The 15,330-nt window shown below is 41.1% G+C and overlaps 1 protein-coding gene across 11 annotated transcripts in view; it reads left to right on the top strand.

The window, feature by feature from the left end:
• Positions 1-15,330, top strand: part of TUSC3 (tumor suppressor candidate 3) — a 340,062-nt gene that overhangs the window by 110,956 nt on the left and 213,776 nt on the right. For 9 of the 11 annotated variants that reach the window (XM_055287440.2, XM_063613288.1, XM_055287475.2 and 6 more), the window contains exon 1: positions 11,472-11,784. The exons of 1 other annotated variant lie outside the window; for it this stretch is intronic. In XM_055287440.2, the coding sequence (XP_055143415.1) occupies positions 11,647-11,784 (138 nt within the window). In that variant the 5' untranslated portion in view covers positions 11,472-11,646. Of the gene's footprint in view, positions 1-11,303; positions 11,785-15,330 lie in introns of those variants that run through there. One more of the 11 variants, XM_055287430.2, reaches the window with a different exon arrangement.

The following is a 15,330-nucleotide window of genomic DNA, read 5'->3' as shown; positions in this document are numbered from 1 at the left end:
AGTGAATCTAGGAAAACTCTGGATGCATTATGCCAAAAAGCAGTCAGACTTTGAACTTTGACCTCAGAGCATCTGATATATCAGAATTTAGACAATAATGACCTCTACCTTGCTCTTTCATTACTGCTTTCTCACCACAGTTAATAACCAATGAACAGTTCTTTGAAATTTTATTTCTTAGCCCTACCACCTACTCCACTACCTTTCCTGATACACAGAACATGCTAAACAAGTAAGTGACATACTGTTGGCTTGAGATAACCAAATGTTCAATATAACCAAATCACATGCTGTTTTTTTTTTTTTTTTTTCTGAAAATATTTGAAGCACAAACACAAGTTCTAAAATGAAATCGCACAGGTGCATGCTTTTCAGTACCATCTTTCCATTTAGTAAATCTTTTACTAAGCGATTCCTTAATAGTGTGTTTCAAATATAAATTTACATTGGCTTTGATAGAAATTCTAGGGCAGAAATCAAACAATAATGAAAAGATCATAGGCAAAGGCTTTTGATAAATGCTACTAAATGATATGAAAAAAGGGCAAAGTTAATTTAATATGGAAAATGGCATTAAGTTGAGGTTTAACAATATTATTACAATACTTGAATTACTGTTGATTACATAGACATAGCAATTTGAAATTTCACTTAAGATACAGTTTAAAAATAATTGAATGAAATTTATCGTAATATACAAAATCAGTTTGACTTTAGAATATTTCTAGAAAACAGTCATTATAGAAAATCTGCTTTAAATAGCCAACTGTTTGAAAAATACTAACATTACTTAGACAGATGTACTATCTAACATATCATTATGTTTAGAAAAATGGCTAGGATTAAATATAAATGCCTAATATTTCCAGCCGTTGGTTTTCAAACTGTGTTTTTGGGGCATTAGGGACTTTCCTCTTATAATGTCTTCTGTAGAATACAGGTTGCCATATGTCTAGTAATTCTGTGAAAAAGTTTTTTACATTCCTGTATTACATCATATGCAGTACATGGAATATGGGGCTGAAGTCTCTGCTTACATCTTTGCTTTCTGGCAGTCTGTTGTCCACACAGCAGCTATAAGGACACTTTGACAAGTCACTGATGTGCTTGCGCCTCTAAAGGAAACAGGCTGCATATCTGTGCATTTCTCAGTTAAGGACTTTGTCTATCATTTCTTTCTTGCCCCTACTCCTGTGTTTACCCTAGTGTCTGGCATAGTGGGTAAGTTCATGTCTGAAATTTGGTTAAATATTTCTGGAACAGCTACTATCATAACGGGAGTTAATATGTAGCATTTATAACGTGTTAGTTGTTAAAGACTTCGCATGTATTCACTTGTTGCATCTTCATGGTACCATTATTATCCTCATTTTACAAATAAAGAAACTGAGCACAGAGATGTGAAATAATCTGCCTGAGGTCACACAGCTAGTAAGAGACAGAGCAAGGAGTGCAGCTCCAGGGCTCATGCTTCTAAACACTCTAATGATTAGAGCAGGGACTAAACAGACAAGTAAATCATAGTTCCTCTATTCAAAGTGTTTATCATTCACCAGGAGGGAAACAAACATATTTTCAATGTAATAGTAAATGCTCATAACACTAACACATATTAAGTGTGTATCTATTCTGAGGTTTGTAATAAGTTTTTTATATGTATTGTTTAATTTCATCCTTTCAAGAGTCTTCTGACTTTTTTAAATTAGGAAATAAGGATAATTATGCCCAATGTGAGAAAGAACTGAGCAGCTCCTGACCGTAAACTCAGTCCTTAGGTGTGTCCATGTCCTTAATCTTCTTGGTGTGTGATGACGAACCTCGGGTGTCACCCCAGAAAACACTGCTTCAGTATGACCTTCTGGGGACATTCCACTGGAAAAGGGAAGAAAGCCTCAGGTGAGCATGTGTATAACTCCAGTAAACACACTGTGTGCGCTCACCTCCTAGGCGCTAGTAGGCCGCCGTGCATGCGGGCAGCTCACCCTAAGGGAAGACTCAAGGGAAAGGAGCTTAAGTTGCCAGAAGTAGGCCAGCAAATAAAATCCTAGGTTCAAAGTCGAAGGGGCATTTGACCTCCAAGATGCCCGCCTGGGCCTCTCCCAGGTGTACTTTCCTTTCCTTTCATTCCTGCTCTAAAGCTATTTATTTATTTATTTAAAGACACAGTCTTGCTCTGTCTCCCAGGCTGGAGTACAATGGCGCTCACTGCAACCTCCGTCTCCCGGGTTAAAGCGATTCTCCTGCCTCAGCCTCCCACATAGCTGGGATTACAGGCACCTGCCACAGTGCCTGGCTAATTTTTGTATTTTTAGTAGAGACAGGGTTTCGCCATGTTGGCCAGGCTGGTCTCGAACTCCTGACCTCAGGTGATCCACCCGCCTCGGCCTCCCAAAGTGCTGGGATTACAGGCGTGAGCCACCATGCCCAGCCTAAAGCTTTTTAATAAACGTTCACTCCTGCCTTAAAACTTGCCTTGGTCTCTTCTTCTGCCTTATGCCCCTCAGTTGAATGCCCCTTATGCTTTCTTCTGAGAAGGCAAGAATTGAGGTTGTTGCAGACCTGTATGAATTTGCCACAGGTAACTCAGATAACTTCCACTGTTAATGTATTTTGGTGACATGTAACTCGGATATGTTCTGCCTGTAACATTTCCTCCATGTTTTCTGAATTATAAGGTATACTTACTTCTGACTGGTGAAATTTCCTAGAGATAATCTGGAATTGTACTGACTACTTGGGAAACCTTTGACATTAGCAAGATGTTCATTTGATAGTTACCATCAAGGGAAAAGGAAAGAAACTGTCCTGAAATTGTCTTGTCTATAAAAGAAATTATTTTATTTCAGGTAGAAGATGCCACTTCCATTTTGCTTCAGGGTTCAATAATCCCTGGTTTCTTAATTATATGGCTTGATAAAATTGTCAAAGACTTACTCTTTTTTGTGTGTATATATGTCAAATGCACCTAAGTTTTATTTCTTCTCCTTGCAGACAGGAGATAACTAGCTTAGTATAGTGATAATTTAATATTTATCTGAACTTGGCTCCTTTTTACTTACTTTTTCTGTTTCTGTTCCTCTGCCTCTCTTTTTCCGGGACTTGGGAAATTTTAAAGAATAACAGATCAAAAAATTCATTTTCTTGGTATATATGAACTCTGGGAATAACTAGCGTAAACATTCAAATTGTTTAAAAAAAGAAAAATAGTGTGTTTCATTTACTGTACAGTTGTGGAGGCTGAGAAGTACATTATGTAAATCAAAGAAAATGAGGCAAGTCTCAATCATTTTAGGAGGTTTATTTGCCAAAGTTAAGATGAGCCCAGGAAAGTCCATAGATCCACAGGAAAAACTATGGTCCATGTTTTTCTGAAGAGGGTCTGGGAACCTCAATATTTAAAGGAAAAAGGGCAGGTATTGGAGAGAGAGTAAGAAATTTCAAAAGCGTGTGGGCGCATAAGAGAGAGAAGTTTGCATTCTTTTGAGTCTTTGATTAGCTTTTCACAATTTACATGTGAGGGGGTGATATGGTTTGGTTCTGTGTCCCCACTCAAATCTCATCTGTAGCTCTCGTAATTCCCACGTGTTGTGGGTGGGACCCAGTGGGAGAAAACTGATTCATGGGGGCAGGTCTTTCATGTGCTGTTCTCGTGATAATAAATAAGTCTTAAGAGATCTGATGGTTTTTAGAGACAGTTTCGCTCTTATTGCCCAGGCTGGAGTGCAATGACGTGATCTCCGCTCACCGCAACCTCCACCTCCTGGGTTCTAGAGATTCTCCTGCCTCCACCTCTCGAGTAGCCGGGATTATAGGTGCCTGTCACCATGCCCAGCTAATTTTTGTATTTTTAGTAGAGACAAGGTTTTGCCAGGCTGCCCAGGCTGGTCTTGAACTCTTGACCTTGGTGATCCCCTGCCTTGGCCTCCCAAAGTGCTGGGATTACAGGCATGAGCCACCACGCCCAGACTGATCTGATAGTTTTTAAAATGGGAGGTTCCCTGTACAAGTTCTCTTTCTTTAGGTGCCACCATCCACGTAAGATGTGACTTGCTCTTCCTTCTGCCATAATTGTGAGGCCTCCCCAGCCACATGGAACTGTAAGTCAATTTAACCTCTTTTTCTTCCCAGTCTTGGGTATATCTTTATCAGCAGCATGAAAATTGATTAATACAGAGGGGTAGAGGAATAGTTACTTATGCTGTTGTCTAGCTAAGTGAATCTGCATTTTTACATAACCTAAATATAGGGCAGAGGAAGCAATCAGATAACCATTTGTCTCAGGTGAACAGAGGGATGACTTTGAGTTCTGTCCTTTGTCTAATACCTGTGAAGATAGACTATCAATTTACATTGCTAGGGTGAAATTCAACAGAACTGTTTTAAAGTAAAGATCTTAAGGTCTACAAGGAATTTCCCTGTGGACAACTTGTGAGGGAGGTATGTAGCTTTTTATCTTTGTTGCTGTCTTATTTTGGAACTGTAAGAGTTAAAGAAAAGAGAAATACAAAAAGTAGCTCAACAGTCAAAAGGTAGGTTGATTTTGGAGAAAAAACATGAGATGGGCTTCTGGCCGGCTTCAGTCAGGAGCACTGTCTGTTACAGGCTAAGAGTATTTAAGGATTCATAGCGAGAGAAGCCTCGGAATGTTTCTGTGTGGAGAAGTTTACTGCGGGGTTGGAATGTCTCTGGGCAGACAGGAGGTTATCTTGGGGCTGACATCTCTCCAGTCTGTGGGGAGGTTTCTCGGGGCTGGCATGTCTGTGGTCGGGGAGGGGTTTATCTCAAGGTTGGAATGTTTCTGGTTGGAGGTGTCATTTTTGGTTTATGGTGATGGCTGACTTTAGCCATTATGCTGATGGCCTTTGGGTTGGATTTAGGCGGTTTTTGATCAAGGGGAACTTTAGAATGGGAGTGCTTGTCCAAAATGGTGATGTTCTTGCTTTGTCAGGAAGAACATGAGTGCAGGTGTGTGTGACCTAGTTCCCAGTTTGACTTTTCACTTTGGTTTAGTGAGTTTGGGGCCTCAAGATGTATTTTCCATTCACAGCCTTATTACTATAATTATGAGATAAAATGGAAAGACCTTAGTCCCAAGATAAAATAATAAGTTTTGGCATTATTTAAAGAGTCTGTAGAATTTACTTTCATACTATAGAAACAATATCGGCACGATATGTAGGTTTATACAAAACTAGGGTTAAATTTCTCATTGTTAAAATATCTGATAAAAACTTCAGCCGGGCCAGGCGTGGTGACTCACACCTGTAATCCCAGCACTTTGGGAGGCCGAGGCGGGCAGATCACAAGGTCAGGAGATCAAGACCATCCAAGCTAACACTGTGAAACCCTGTCTCTACTAAAAATACAAAAAAATTAGCCGGGCTTGGTCGTGGGCGCCTGTAGTCCCAGCTACTCGAGAGGCTGAGGCAGGAGAACGGCATGAGTATGGGAGGCGGAGCTTGCCAGTGGCCGAGATCGCAACACTGCACTCCAGCCTGGGCAACAGAGTGAGACTCAGTCTTAAAAAAAAAAAAAAACAAAAACAAAAAAAAACTTCAGCCAAATTAAATTTAAAGGAGTTTAACTGAGCAATGAACGATTCGTGAATCAGGCAGCCTCCAGAATCACAGCAGATTCACAGAGACCTCAGGGGTGCCTCATGGTCAGAACAAATGTACAGACAAAAAAGGTGAAGTGACGTACAGGAATCAGAAGTGAGGTACATAAACAGTGATTGGTTACAGCTCAGTGTTTGGCTTATTTGAACGCAGTTTGAACATTCAGCAGTCTATGAGTGGTTGAAGTATGGCTGCTGGGATTGGCCAATACTCAGCCATTGCTACAGGCATATTATTAAGTTAGGTTTTCAATTTTGTCTATTAAGCTAGGTTACAGTTCATCCACAAGGACTCAAATAGAGGAGTACGGAGTCCTTCTCAGGCCATATTATTTGGCTTTAACATTTCTGAAATTGGTTTCATGTGTTAAGTAAATTATCACTGTTTCTGTGGTAACTTTTTAAAAATATAAAAACATATTCAAATAAATAGTATGATATATAGCAGGTTAGATTCTGGAAATTAATTCTTGTAAAACCATTGAGACTATATAGTTCTTGGAAAGTCTTTGTGCACTCCAGTTTGAAGACTTATGGTTTAAAGCAAGGATAAAGAATTTGAGTTAGTTGTAAATCACTTTCAAGAGTTTGGAGCTCCTTTTGAACCTAGTAGAGTGTCACTGACAATCTTTGGAATAAGGAGAGTGACATGATTAGTGCTGTGTTTTAAGGAATAAACAGAATGGGTGGATTCATCCATTCATTCAACAAGTGCTGTATTCTGGATAGTGTGGACTAAAAGGTACAGAAAACAAAGTCTCTACCATCCTAGAGCTTACATTCTAATGGGAAAAGACAAACAATTATGGGGCAGAGGAAGCAATCAGATATACATTTGTCTCAGATGAACAGAGGGATGACTTTGAGTCAGCTAGTGATGGATGCTATTGAAAACACAAAGCAAGCGCTATTCTAGACAGTATGAATACATACCCCCTATCCCATGGAGTTTGCATCCTAATGGGGAAAGCACTAGAAATAAATGAAACAATAGCATGTCAGGAAGTGATAATAGCAGTACTATAAAAAGTTAAGCAGTGTGTGTGTCAAGGGTAAGGAGTTTTAAGAGAGGGAGATTTGAGAAACTAGGAGATGGCATGTTGGGAGATCAGAGCCTTCACCTGAATAAAGTGATGAAATACACCCTGTGAACATCTCTCGTGGTCAAACTTGTCCCACTTGTGGCCTGCGGGCTGCATGCAAGCCAGGATGGCCTTGAATGCGGCCCAACACAAATTCATAAACTTTTTGAAAACATGAGTTTTTTTGCAATTTTTTTTAAAGCTCATCAGCTACCATTAGTGTTAGTGAGTGTATTTTATATGTGGCCCACAACACGTCTTCTTCCAGTGTGCCCCAGGGAAGACAAAAGATTGGACACCACTGATCTAGGCAAAAAGGGTTCCAACAAAGGGAACAGCAGTACAAACTTTAGAGACAGTGTGCATGGCATATTTGGGAAAGCAAGACAGCTAGCCTTGCTGGAGCAGCATGAGAAAGCAGAAGAAAAATAGGAAATGATGTTGGGAAAGGTTGCCAGGTAGAAGGTAATGTAAAGTCCTGAGGGCATGGAAGATTTTGCATTTGCTGGTGAGGACAGAGATAATACTTTATACCGATTTATGTATTAAAAGGATCACTCCAGACACTTTACCGATAAAAGAATGCAAGAGGGCAGGGTGCAGTGCTCACGTCTGTAATCCCAGCACTTTGGGATGCCGAGGTGGGCGGATCACCTGAGGTCAGAAGTTTGAGACCAGCCTGGCCAACATGGTGAAACCCTATCTCTACTACAAACAAAAAATAGCCGGGCATGGTGGCGGGTGCATACAGTCCCAGCTACTCAGGAGGCTGAGGCAGGAGAAGAGCTTGAACCTTGGAGGTGGAGGTTGCAGTGAGCTGAGATTGTGCCACCGTACTCCAGCCTGGGTGACAGAGCAACACTCCATCTCAAAAAAAAAAAAAAATAATAATAATAATAAGAAGAATGCAGGAAGGCAGGATAAAGGAGTATTGGATTATGCCTGTATGGGCGGATGGTGAGATTTTAAAGTGAGGACTAAGCTCTGATTTTCTATCTTGCCCAAATTCCTTCTAAGGTGTCTGGGAAGTCATGCCCTACAAACCATAAATTCTCATCAGATGGATTTTATTTGACCCTATATATCATGACTTACTTTTTAATCTGACTCTGGCATAATAGTATGAGACAAGGAAAAAAAAAATTTCCTTGCCATACCTTGAAATTGCCCTGCAAAGTCTCTTGTGGGAAAAATCCACATTCTATACAGAATCCGCTTCCCCCTTTGTTTTCTTCCTTTCTTTGCAGGTTCAGTAAGATAATCAACTAAGAGCCAGCCACCCTTTTAGGTCTCTTAAGAAACATGTTACAACCGGCTTTCTCTCTCACTGAAGTCTGCTATCTGAGAGATTCCTCTGCACAATAAAACTTGGCCTTTACAATCCTTTACCATAACCTAAACATTCCTTTCCATTGATCCCAGGTTTTCAGATAAACTCTACCAATTGTCAGTCAGAAAATGTTTAATTTTATCCATAGCCTGGAAGCCCCCCTCCACCCTGCTTTAAGTTGTCCTGCCTTTCTGAACAAAACCAGTGCATTTCTGAAATGTATTTGATTGATGTCTCATGCCTCTCAAAAATATATGAAACCAAGCTGCGCCCTGACCACCTTGGGCACATGTTCTCAGGACCTCCTGAGGCTGTGTCACTGGCCGTGGTCACTCATATTTGGCTCAGAATAAATCTCTTCAAACATTTTACAGAGTTTGACTCTTGTCATCAACATAAGTCAGGGAAGGAGGGTCAACTAATGACATCTCATGTGTTTCTAATGAATGCTAGAGTTACAAAATGGGAAACAGCAAACAAATTCCTCGAACCCTGTAGAGGGAGAGTAACTCGGAAACCGAATATAAAGGCAGCATGTTTGGGGAGGATGGGAAAATGGAAGACAGCTCTGAGGCTCTGAACAGTGGTGATTAGAAGGATAGAAGTACCATGGTTTACAATAAAGAAATTACGACCAGTTGGGGAGAGTAAGGGAAAGATGATGAGTTGTGATTATGTTGAGTATATCTAGATGTCAATATTTTACTGATAAAGATAATAAATTTACTTGTCTCCAAACAGACCAAAGTTAAGGCCATTTTTATGTCTCAAGGAAAAAGCCAGGAGCCATTGTTTAGGAGTGTTAAAGCAAAAATACGCAAGAGGCAATTAGCCTGGGGTGGTTGTGTAAGTGGAGCTCTTTTTTTTTTTTTTTTTGAGACGGAGTCTCACTCTGTCGCCCAGGCTGGAGTGCAGTGGCGCGATCTCGGCTCACTGCAAGCTCCGCCTCCCGGGTTCACGCCATTCTCCTGCCTCAGCCTCTCCGAGTAGCTGGGACTACAGGTGCCCGCCACCACGCCCGGCTAATTTTTTGTATTTTTAGTAGAGACGGGGTTTCACCGTGTTAGCCAAGATGGTCTCGATCTCCTGACCTTGTGATCTGCCCGCCTCGGCCTCCCAAAGTGCTGGGATTACAAGCGTGAGCCACCGCGCCCAGCCAAGTGGAGTTCTTATGTATGCACATAGGAACTTACCTTGGAAACAGTTCTTGTAACTGACTTATTAAAAAAAAACCCACGAGCCTCAGGCAATCACAAACAGCCAACAGGATGACTGGTTATACAACTAGGGACCTCCCATCAGACCAGAGCCATATAGGTAAATGTCTTATTACACCGTGACCAAATAAGGCAAACGTAGCTTTAGCCAATCAGGTAATTTCCAATCAGGTAATTTCCTTAGTTTGTTTCTATGTTTAGTCTATAGAAGCTTGCTCTCAGGCCACTGGAGCTGAGTTTTCTGAACGCTTCTGGTTCAGAGTGCTGCAGATTTATGAATTGTTCTTTGCTGAAATAAGGTGTAATGTTTATTTTGTCTGAAGTTTTTCTTTTTAACAGGAGTGATAATTCAGGCGAAATGTTCACATAATAGTGGGAAATCAAAAGCCTGCGATACAGAAAAGTGAGATATATTTGTAAACTCCTTGAACAAAGGCATCCTAGCATAAGCATGGCTGCAGAGCCAGACTGCCAATGTTCAAATTCTTTCTAGGCCTTAATTTCTTTATCTGAAAATTGTTACAATGGAACCTAGTTGATAGGGTTGTTGTGGAGCAAGCGTTCTTAATCTGGAGTCCACGAAATTTTAGCATCTGTGAACTTTGTATTGAAAAAATTGTAACTTTATGTCTATTAACCTCCGAACAGTTTCTTTAAATTATAAAGGCAGGCAACAAACCACAGTAGTATTATCAGTACCTACAACTTTGTTTCCTATAGAAATTAAAGATATTTTCATACTCAGTAAGTTGTTGCAGATATCTTGAACAATTATATGTATATATTCCTTAAGTATTATATATATATTATTTTTATATTCTATATATATATTTGGAGACAGGGTTTTGTTCTGTCTCCCAGGCTGGAATGCGGTGGCATGATCAGAACTCACTGTAACCTCAAAATCCTGGGCTCTAGTGATCCTTCCAGCCTCAGTCTTGGAATAGCTAGGACTACAGATAGTCCCCACCATACCCAGCTGTTAATTTTTTTTTTTCTTAAAGACACGGTCTCACTATCTTGCCCAGCCTCCTCTCCAACTCTTGGACACAAGCAAGCCTCCTGCATAGGTCTCCCAAAGCACTGGGTTTACAGGTAGGTGTGAGCCACTGTGCCTGGCTAATCCTATGTATTTAATTTCATGCATTTAGAAATATGTGCTATTTTAAGACTACGTCTACTAGTTTTATCACATTACCAAAGGTGTTCATGGCACAAGTGAAGAAATCTCTAGATAGAGTAATAAAACCCATGATGCATTAGAACAGATCAGGCCCGTATCAAGCGTTCAACATACAGTCTGTTGCTATGGTTCTTTTTTTTTTTTTTTTTTTTTTGAGACGGAGTCTCACTCTGTCTACCAGGCTGGAGTGCAGTGGGGTGATCTCGGCTCACTGCACGCTCTGCCTCCCGGGTTTATGCCATTCTCCTGCCTCAGCCTCCCAAGTAGCTGGAACTACAAGGCGCTCCACCATGCCAGGCTAATTTTTGTATTTTTAGTAGAAATGGGGTTTCCCCATGTGCGGCAGGCTGGTCTCGAACTCCTGACCTCAGGTGATCCACCTGCCTCAGCCTCCCAAAGTGCTGGGATTACAGGCATGAGCCACCATGCCCAGTCTGCTATGGTTCTTAACATATTCACAGAATAGAAATTGAAGTAACTCTATTCGTTTTTATATTAAAAGTAGCTAGTACGGTGCTCTGTACTTAGCACTCCCTGGATGCTGAATGAGTCACTGAATGAAGTGGAGTCTAGATTGTGCCTCAGGCCTTCCAGTTGGGGCTGGAAGGAACAGCTGTGAAGTTGTGGGGCGGCTTCTGTGCATCGGGGGGCTCTGGAGTATGTTAGGTGGTTTCCCAGGGCTCTGAAGGAAAAGCGCTGTGTTCCTAACAATGATCTCAATGGGAATGGAGATTGCTGGGGACCGCAGGGGCCAGGTTCTCATTCCCCAAAGCTTCCCCTTCATCATCCAAGAAGGCATACCGGTCTTTCTGTGCAAGGCCCCAGGTAAAGTGCTGGACTACCCAGTAATTGGGTTCAGTAGCAGGATGGCCTCAGATTGAGGTCCCAGGGCCAAAGGACCACCCCTCTCCCCAGCGCGGGTCCGGGAAAGGCAAGCTCCAGGCGAGAGCGCACGCCGCGCCCCCGAGCCTAGCTCCCTCGCCACGCCCACTTCCTGCCCCCATCCCGCGCCTTTCCAGGTCTTCTCCCGGTGAACCGGATGCTCTGTCAGTCTCCTCCTCTGCGTCCTCGGCCGCGGCCCGGGTCCCTGGCAAAGCCGCTGCCACCCCGGAGGGCCCAGCCAGTGGGCTCCCGGAGGCTGGCCAGGCAGGCGTGGTGCGCGGTAGGAGCTGGGCGCGCACGGCTACCGCGCGTGGAGGAGGCACTGCCCTGCCGCGATGGGGACCCGGGGCGCTCCTTCACGCCGTAGACAAGCGGGGCGGCGGCTGCGGTACCTGCCCACCGGGAGCTTTCCCTTCCTTCTCCTGCTGCTGCTCCTCTGCATCCAGCTCGGGGGAGGACAGAAGAAAAAGGAGGTAGAATGGATCCCCTTGGCCTTCTCCTGTGGGCGGGGGCGGGCCGGGGTGGGCCGCGTTGCCAGGCAGCCCTGCGGTGTTGCTAGGCAGCCTGGCCGCCGGCGTGGGCGATGCCGGCGATGGGGCGGGAGCCGCGGGGGTGGGAGGCCCTGGGGCGTTTCCGGGACGTGGAGTTAGCAGGGTTCTGACTTGAAAAACGACGGCAAAGCGTGTACTTGACTCTGCTTCAGAGCACCTCACACCTTTCAGACCCTGGGCGCTTTTATTCCCAGCTGGAAGCCCAGCTTAGAGCAATTGTGTCACTAAAAGGGGTGTGTTGGATGTGAAAATACCCTTTAGAAGTATTTATAAGCCTTCAGGAAATATGTGTTCCCTATTTTCTTACTCTGCTCCCTTCATTACCCATTTCAAGAAGCAACAGAACTTGTCCAGAGTGTGTTTTAAGTTACTCTGTATGTTTATTTTTGTTTATGTTGAACTCGGTGTATACTTGTGAGAATAAGCTTGCATTTTTTATTTTATGCAAGTACAACAGAACATATTGAGAGTGTGTTTTAAGTTATCCTGTATTTTTACTTTATGTTGAACTCAGTGTATACTTGTGAAAATAACCTGACATTTATTTTATGCGGATTTATTTCTGAAGTTCATTCAATCGGATTTCAATCTTAATCCACCATTAACTTTGAAGAGGTTGAGATTTGAAGTGACTGGTTGTATTTAAAGTAGTTGTAGTGTTTGTAAGTTCCAATTATCCATTATGGATAGTTGATCTAGCTGCTTAAGCAAAAACAGTTATTTCGGGAATGTGACTAAGGTTTCTAATTGTGGACCATTTTGGTGAGAGTGCTCTCCTTATATAATTGAAGATAGTTTTTCCTGGTTGAGTTGTACACCTACACAGCGCTCAAAATCTGAATTGGGTTTAAGATATTAACAAAATTTTAATAGCTCGATAGAGACAGTGAAAAAATACCCTCATATGCAGAGTAATTGTTTCCGTTTCTCTTTATTCTTTGTCTGAAACAAATATTGTGTTCAATTTTAACTAATGTACCTCTCTTCACCTTTTAAATTTTAACATGAAAGTAGGCCATATGAAATTATTGGTGAAGTTCTGCTAAGGGATTTAGAGAACCACTGTTGAATTGAAATTGTATTTACAAATATAAATTAATGATATATTTTTTAGCACTGGTATTTGTATACCATATTCCAAGAGAGTTTTAGATTTAGTAGTTCACGAGAAAGGTAGAAGAGTGAAGAAAGAGTAGACAGTTTTTTTTGTGGATTACCAAAGCAAAAGGCAATAAAAGATGATGAAGAATTCCATGGAAATTGTGATGTTTTATCTCCTAGGAAGATCCCTAGGACCACGCCAATTTTCATTTGAAGAGTGTGAACCCCAAAGTATTTAAGGCTGGTCTCAGTCAATTTTTTTGCCAACGTTAAGGATGCACTGGTGACACAGCCTCCGGAGGTCCTGGTGGCAGGTGCCCAAGGTGGTCAGGGGACAGCTGGCTTTTATACGTTTTAGAGAGACATAATACATTGATCAATACCTGTAAGATCTACATTGGTTTGATCTGGAAGGGTGGGACAACTCAAAGGGGGAGGGGCTTCCAGGTCATAGGTAGATTTAAAAATTTTCTGATTGGCAGTTGGTTGAAAGAATTGTTGTTAATACAAAGGAACGTGGAGACTGAGGTTTTATTAGCCAGATGAATCCTCCAGGTGGCAGACTTCAGAGAGAAGAGATTGTAAACGTTTCTTATCAGACCTAAGGTCTGTGTTGATGTTAATGCTGGTTGGCTTTTCCTGAATTCCAAGAAGAAGGAGGGTATAATGAGCATGTCTGGCCCGCTTTTCCCATCGTGGCCTGAAGTGGTTTTTCAGGTTAGCTTTGGAATATGCCCTTGGTGGAGAAGAGGGGCCCTTTCACATGGCTGGGGCAGAGGTCGGAGGGTGCTTACATTTTTGTTTTTGGTTTACAAGGGAAAAAAAAATCTAAAAAGTGTACATGTTTACAGCATCTGAGTATCTCCAATGATAAGATGACTTTAATATGTGAAAACGTTTGTGGATTTAGTATAATTACATCTAAATTACAGTAACATGTTTCAATTAAAATATTTTCATGAAAAATATTTTTAAAATGAAAAATTAGGGAGAACGTTGTTGAGGATTAAAAGTTTTTCTTGCAAGATTAGTTTTATTTCTCCTAAGTAGGAGGACTTGATTTCAGTATATGACAGTATTACAGTGTATGTGTATTTTACTTAAGGATAAGAGCTTAAATAGTTGATGTTTTCAAGACTGCACTTTCAGGGATCATTTCTGTAGTTTGTTAAATACTTGGTGTTCTGATACTTTACTCAGTAACCATGCGTATCTCTAAAATACAGGCCATTCCGTATCTGGTACTCATTGAGTTCACAAACTGTGATCTCTTCCAGTATTGGAAGGGAAACAACGCTATATTGGAAAGTGTGGTTGGTCACCAATGTGGTGTTTTCCTAGTGATAGCCCAGGGTTGTTTTGACAGTATGTGGTCTCTTTCTGTCTTGCTGACTTTAAAACCTGATGCCTATGATAAGATTTGGCACTGTGGAACCTGAAAGTGGAGTAGTTGAACCTTAATTTACTATTAATATAATAAATATTATTGACATATGTTCCAGAGTAGTTGATTTAGCATGAACAGTGTTTTTCTTCCTTCTAGAGAGGAAGCAAAATTGAAGTCTTAAGTTGAGCCTGGAATGAGGAGTGGGCATTAGTTGATTTAAAGGAAGTAATATTTAATAGTTATGACAGTAATCCCAGCATGGATGGATTTTTAAGTCAGACACATGGTTCAGTTACAACTCAGCCTCTAATTTTATGACATCAGGCAAACGACAAACTCTGAATTTTAGTTTGCTTGTTTTACAATATAAATATAATCCCCATATCTCAGGTATTATGTATACCTGTATGTAACATGTAAAATATATAACTATATATATATAAAGATTGTATATAAAATGCTTAGTGCAATGCCTAGGATATAACAAATGGTCACTAAGTGGTAGCTATTACTATGTATTCCTCATTTAAATGAAAGCATTAGTATAATGAGATCCTGAAATGCGATAAGATTGTTTTGAATTGATTTTTTTTTTTTGCTAAAGAAACTAACTTTATAATAATAAATTACATGGTCTCTGGAATAGTCTATTGCTAATCATGAAACACCGAGAATTCCAAATTCTCTTACGTTGTTTGAAAATTTCCCAGGAAGAGATGTTGTATCATAGAAGACTTGGTGATATCCCATGGATTTCTGTGTGTGTGTATATATGTATTATGTATATGTTTATACACATACACATATGCTTCTTTATAAAGACATTTTCATTCATTAAAAACAGTGTTTTATTGTATTCCCTATTTGAGAATGTGGTTGAGAGAGTTAAGTGAATAGGCAAAGAATATTGGAGATTTTTATAGTCACTTTTGTTAATTACATTGAATATAGTCATTAAAAACTAATTTTTGAATCCTCAC

Source organism: Symphalangus syndactylus, chromosome 1 (genome assembly GCF_028878055.3).
Source record: "Symphalangus syndactylus isolate Jambi chromosome 1, NHGRI_mSymSyn1-v2.1_pri, whole genome shotgun sequence".
Classification (NCBI taxonomy): Eukaryota; Metazoa; Chordata; class Mammalia; order Primates; family Hylobatidae; genus Symphalangus; species Symphalangus syndactylus.
This window is presented reverse-complemented; position numbering and strand designations above follow the sequence as displayed.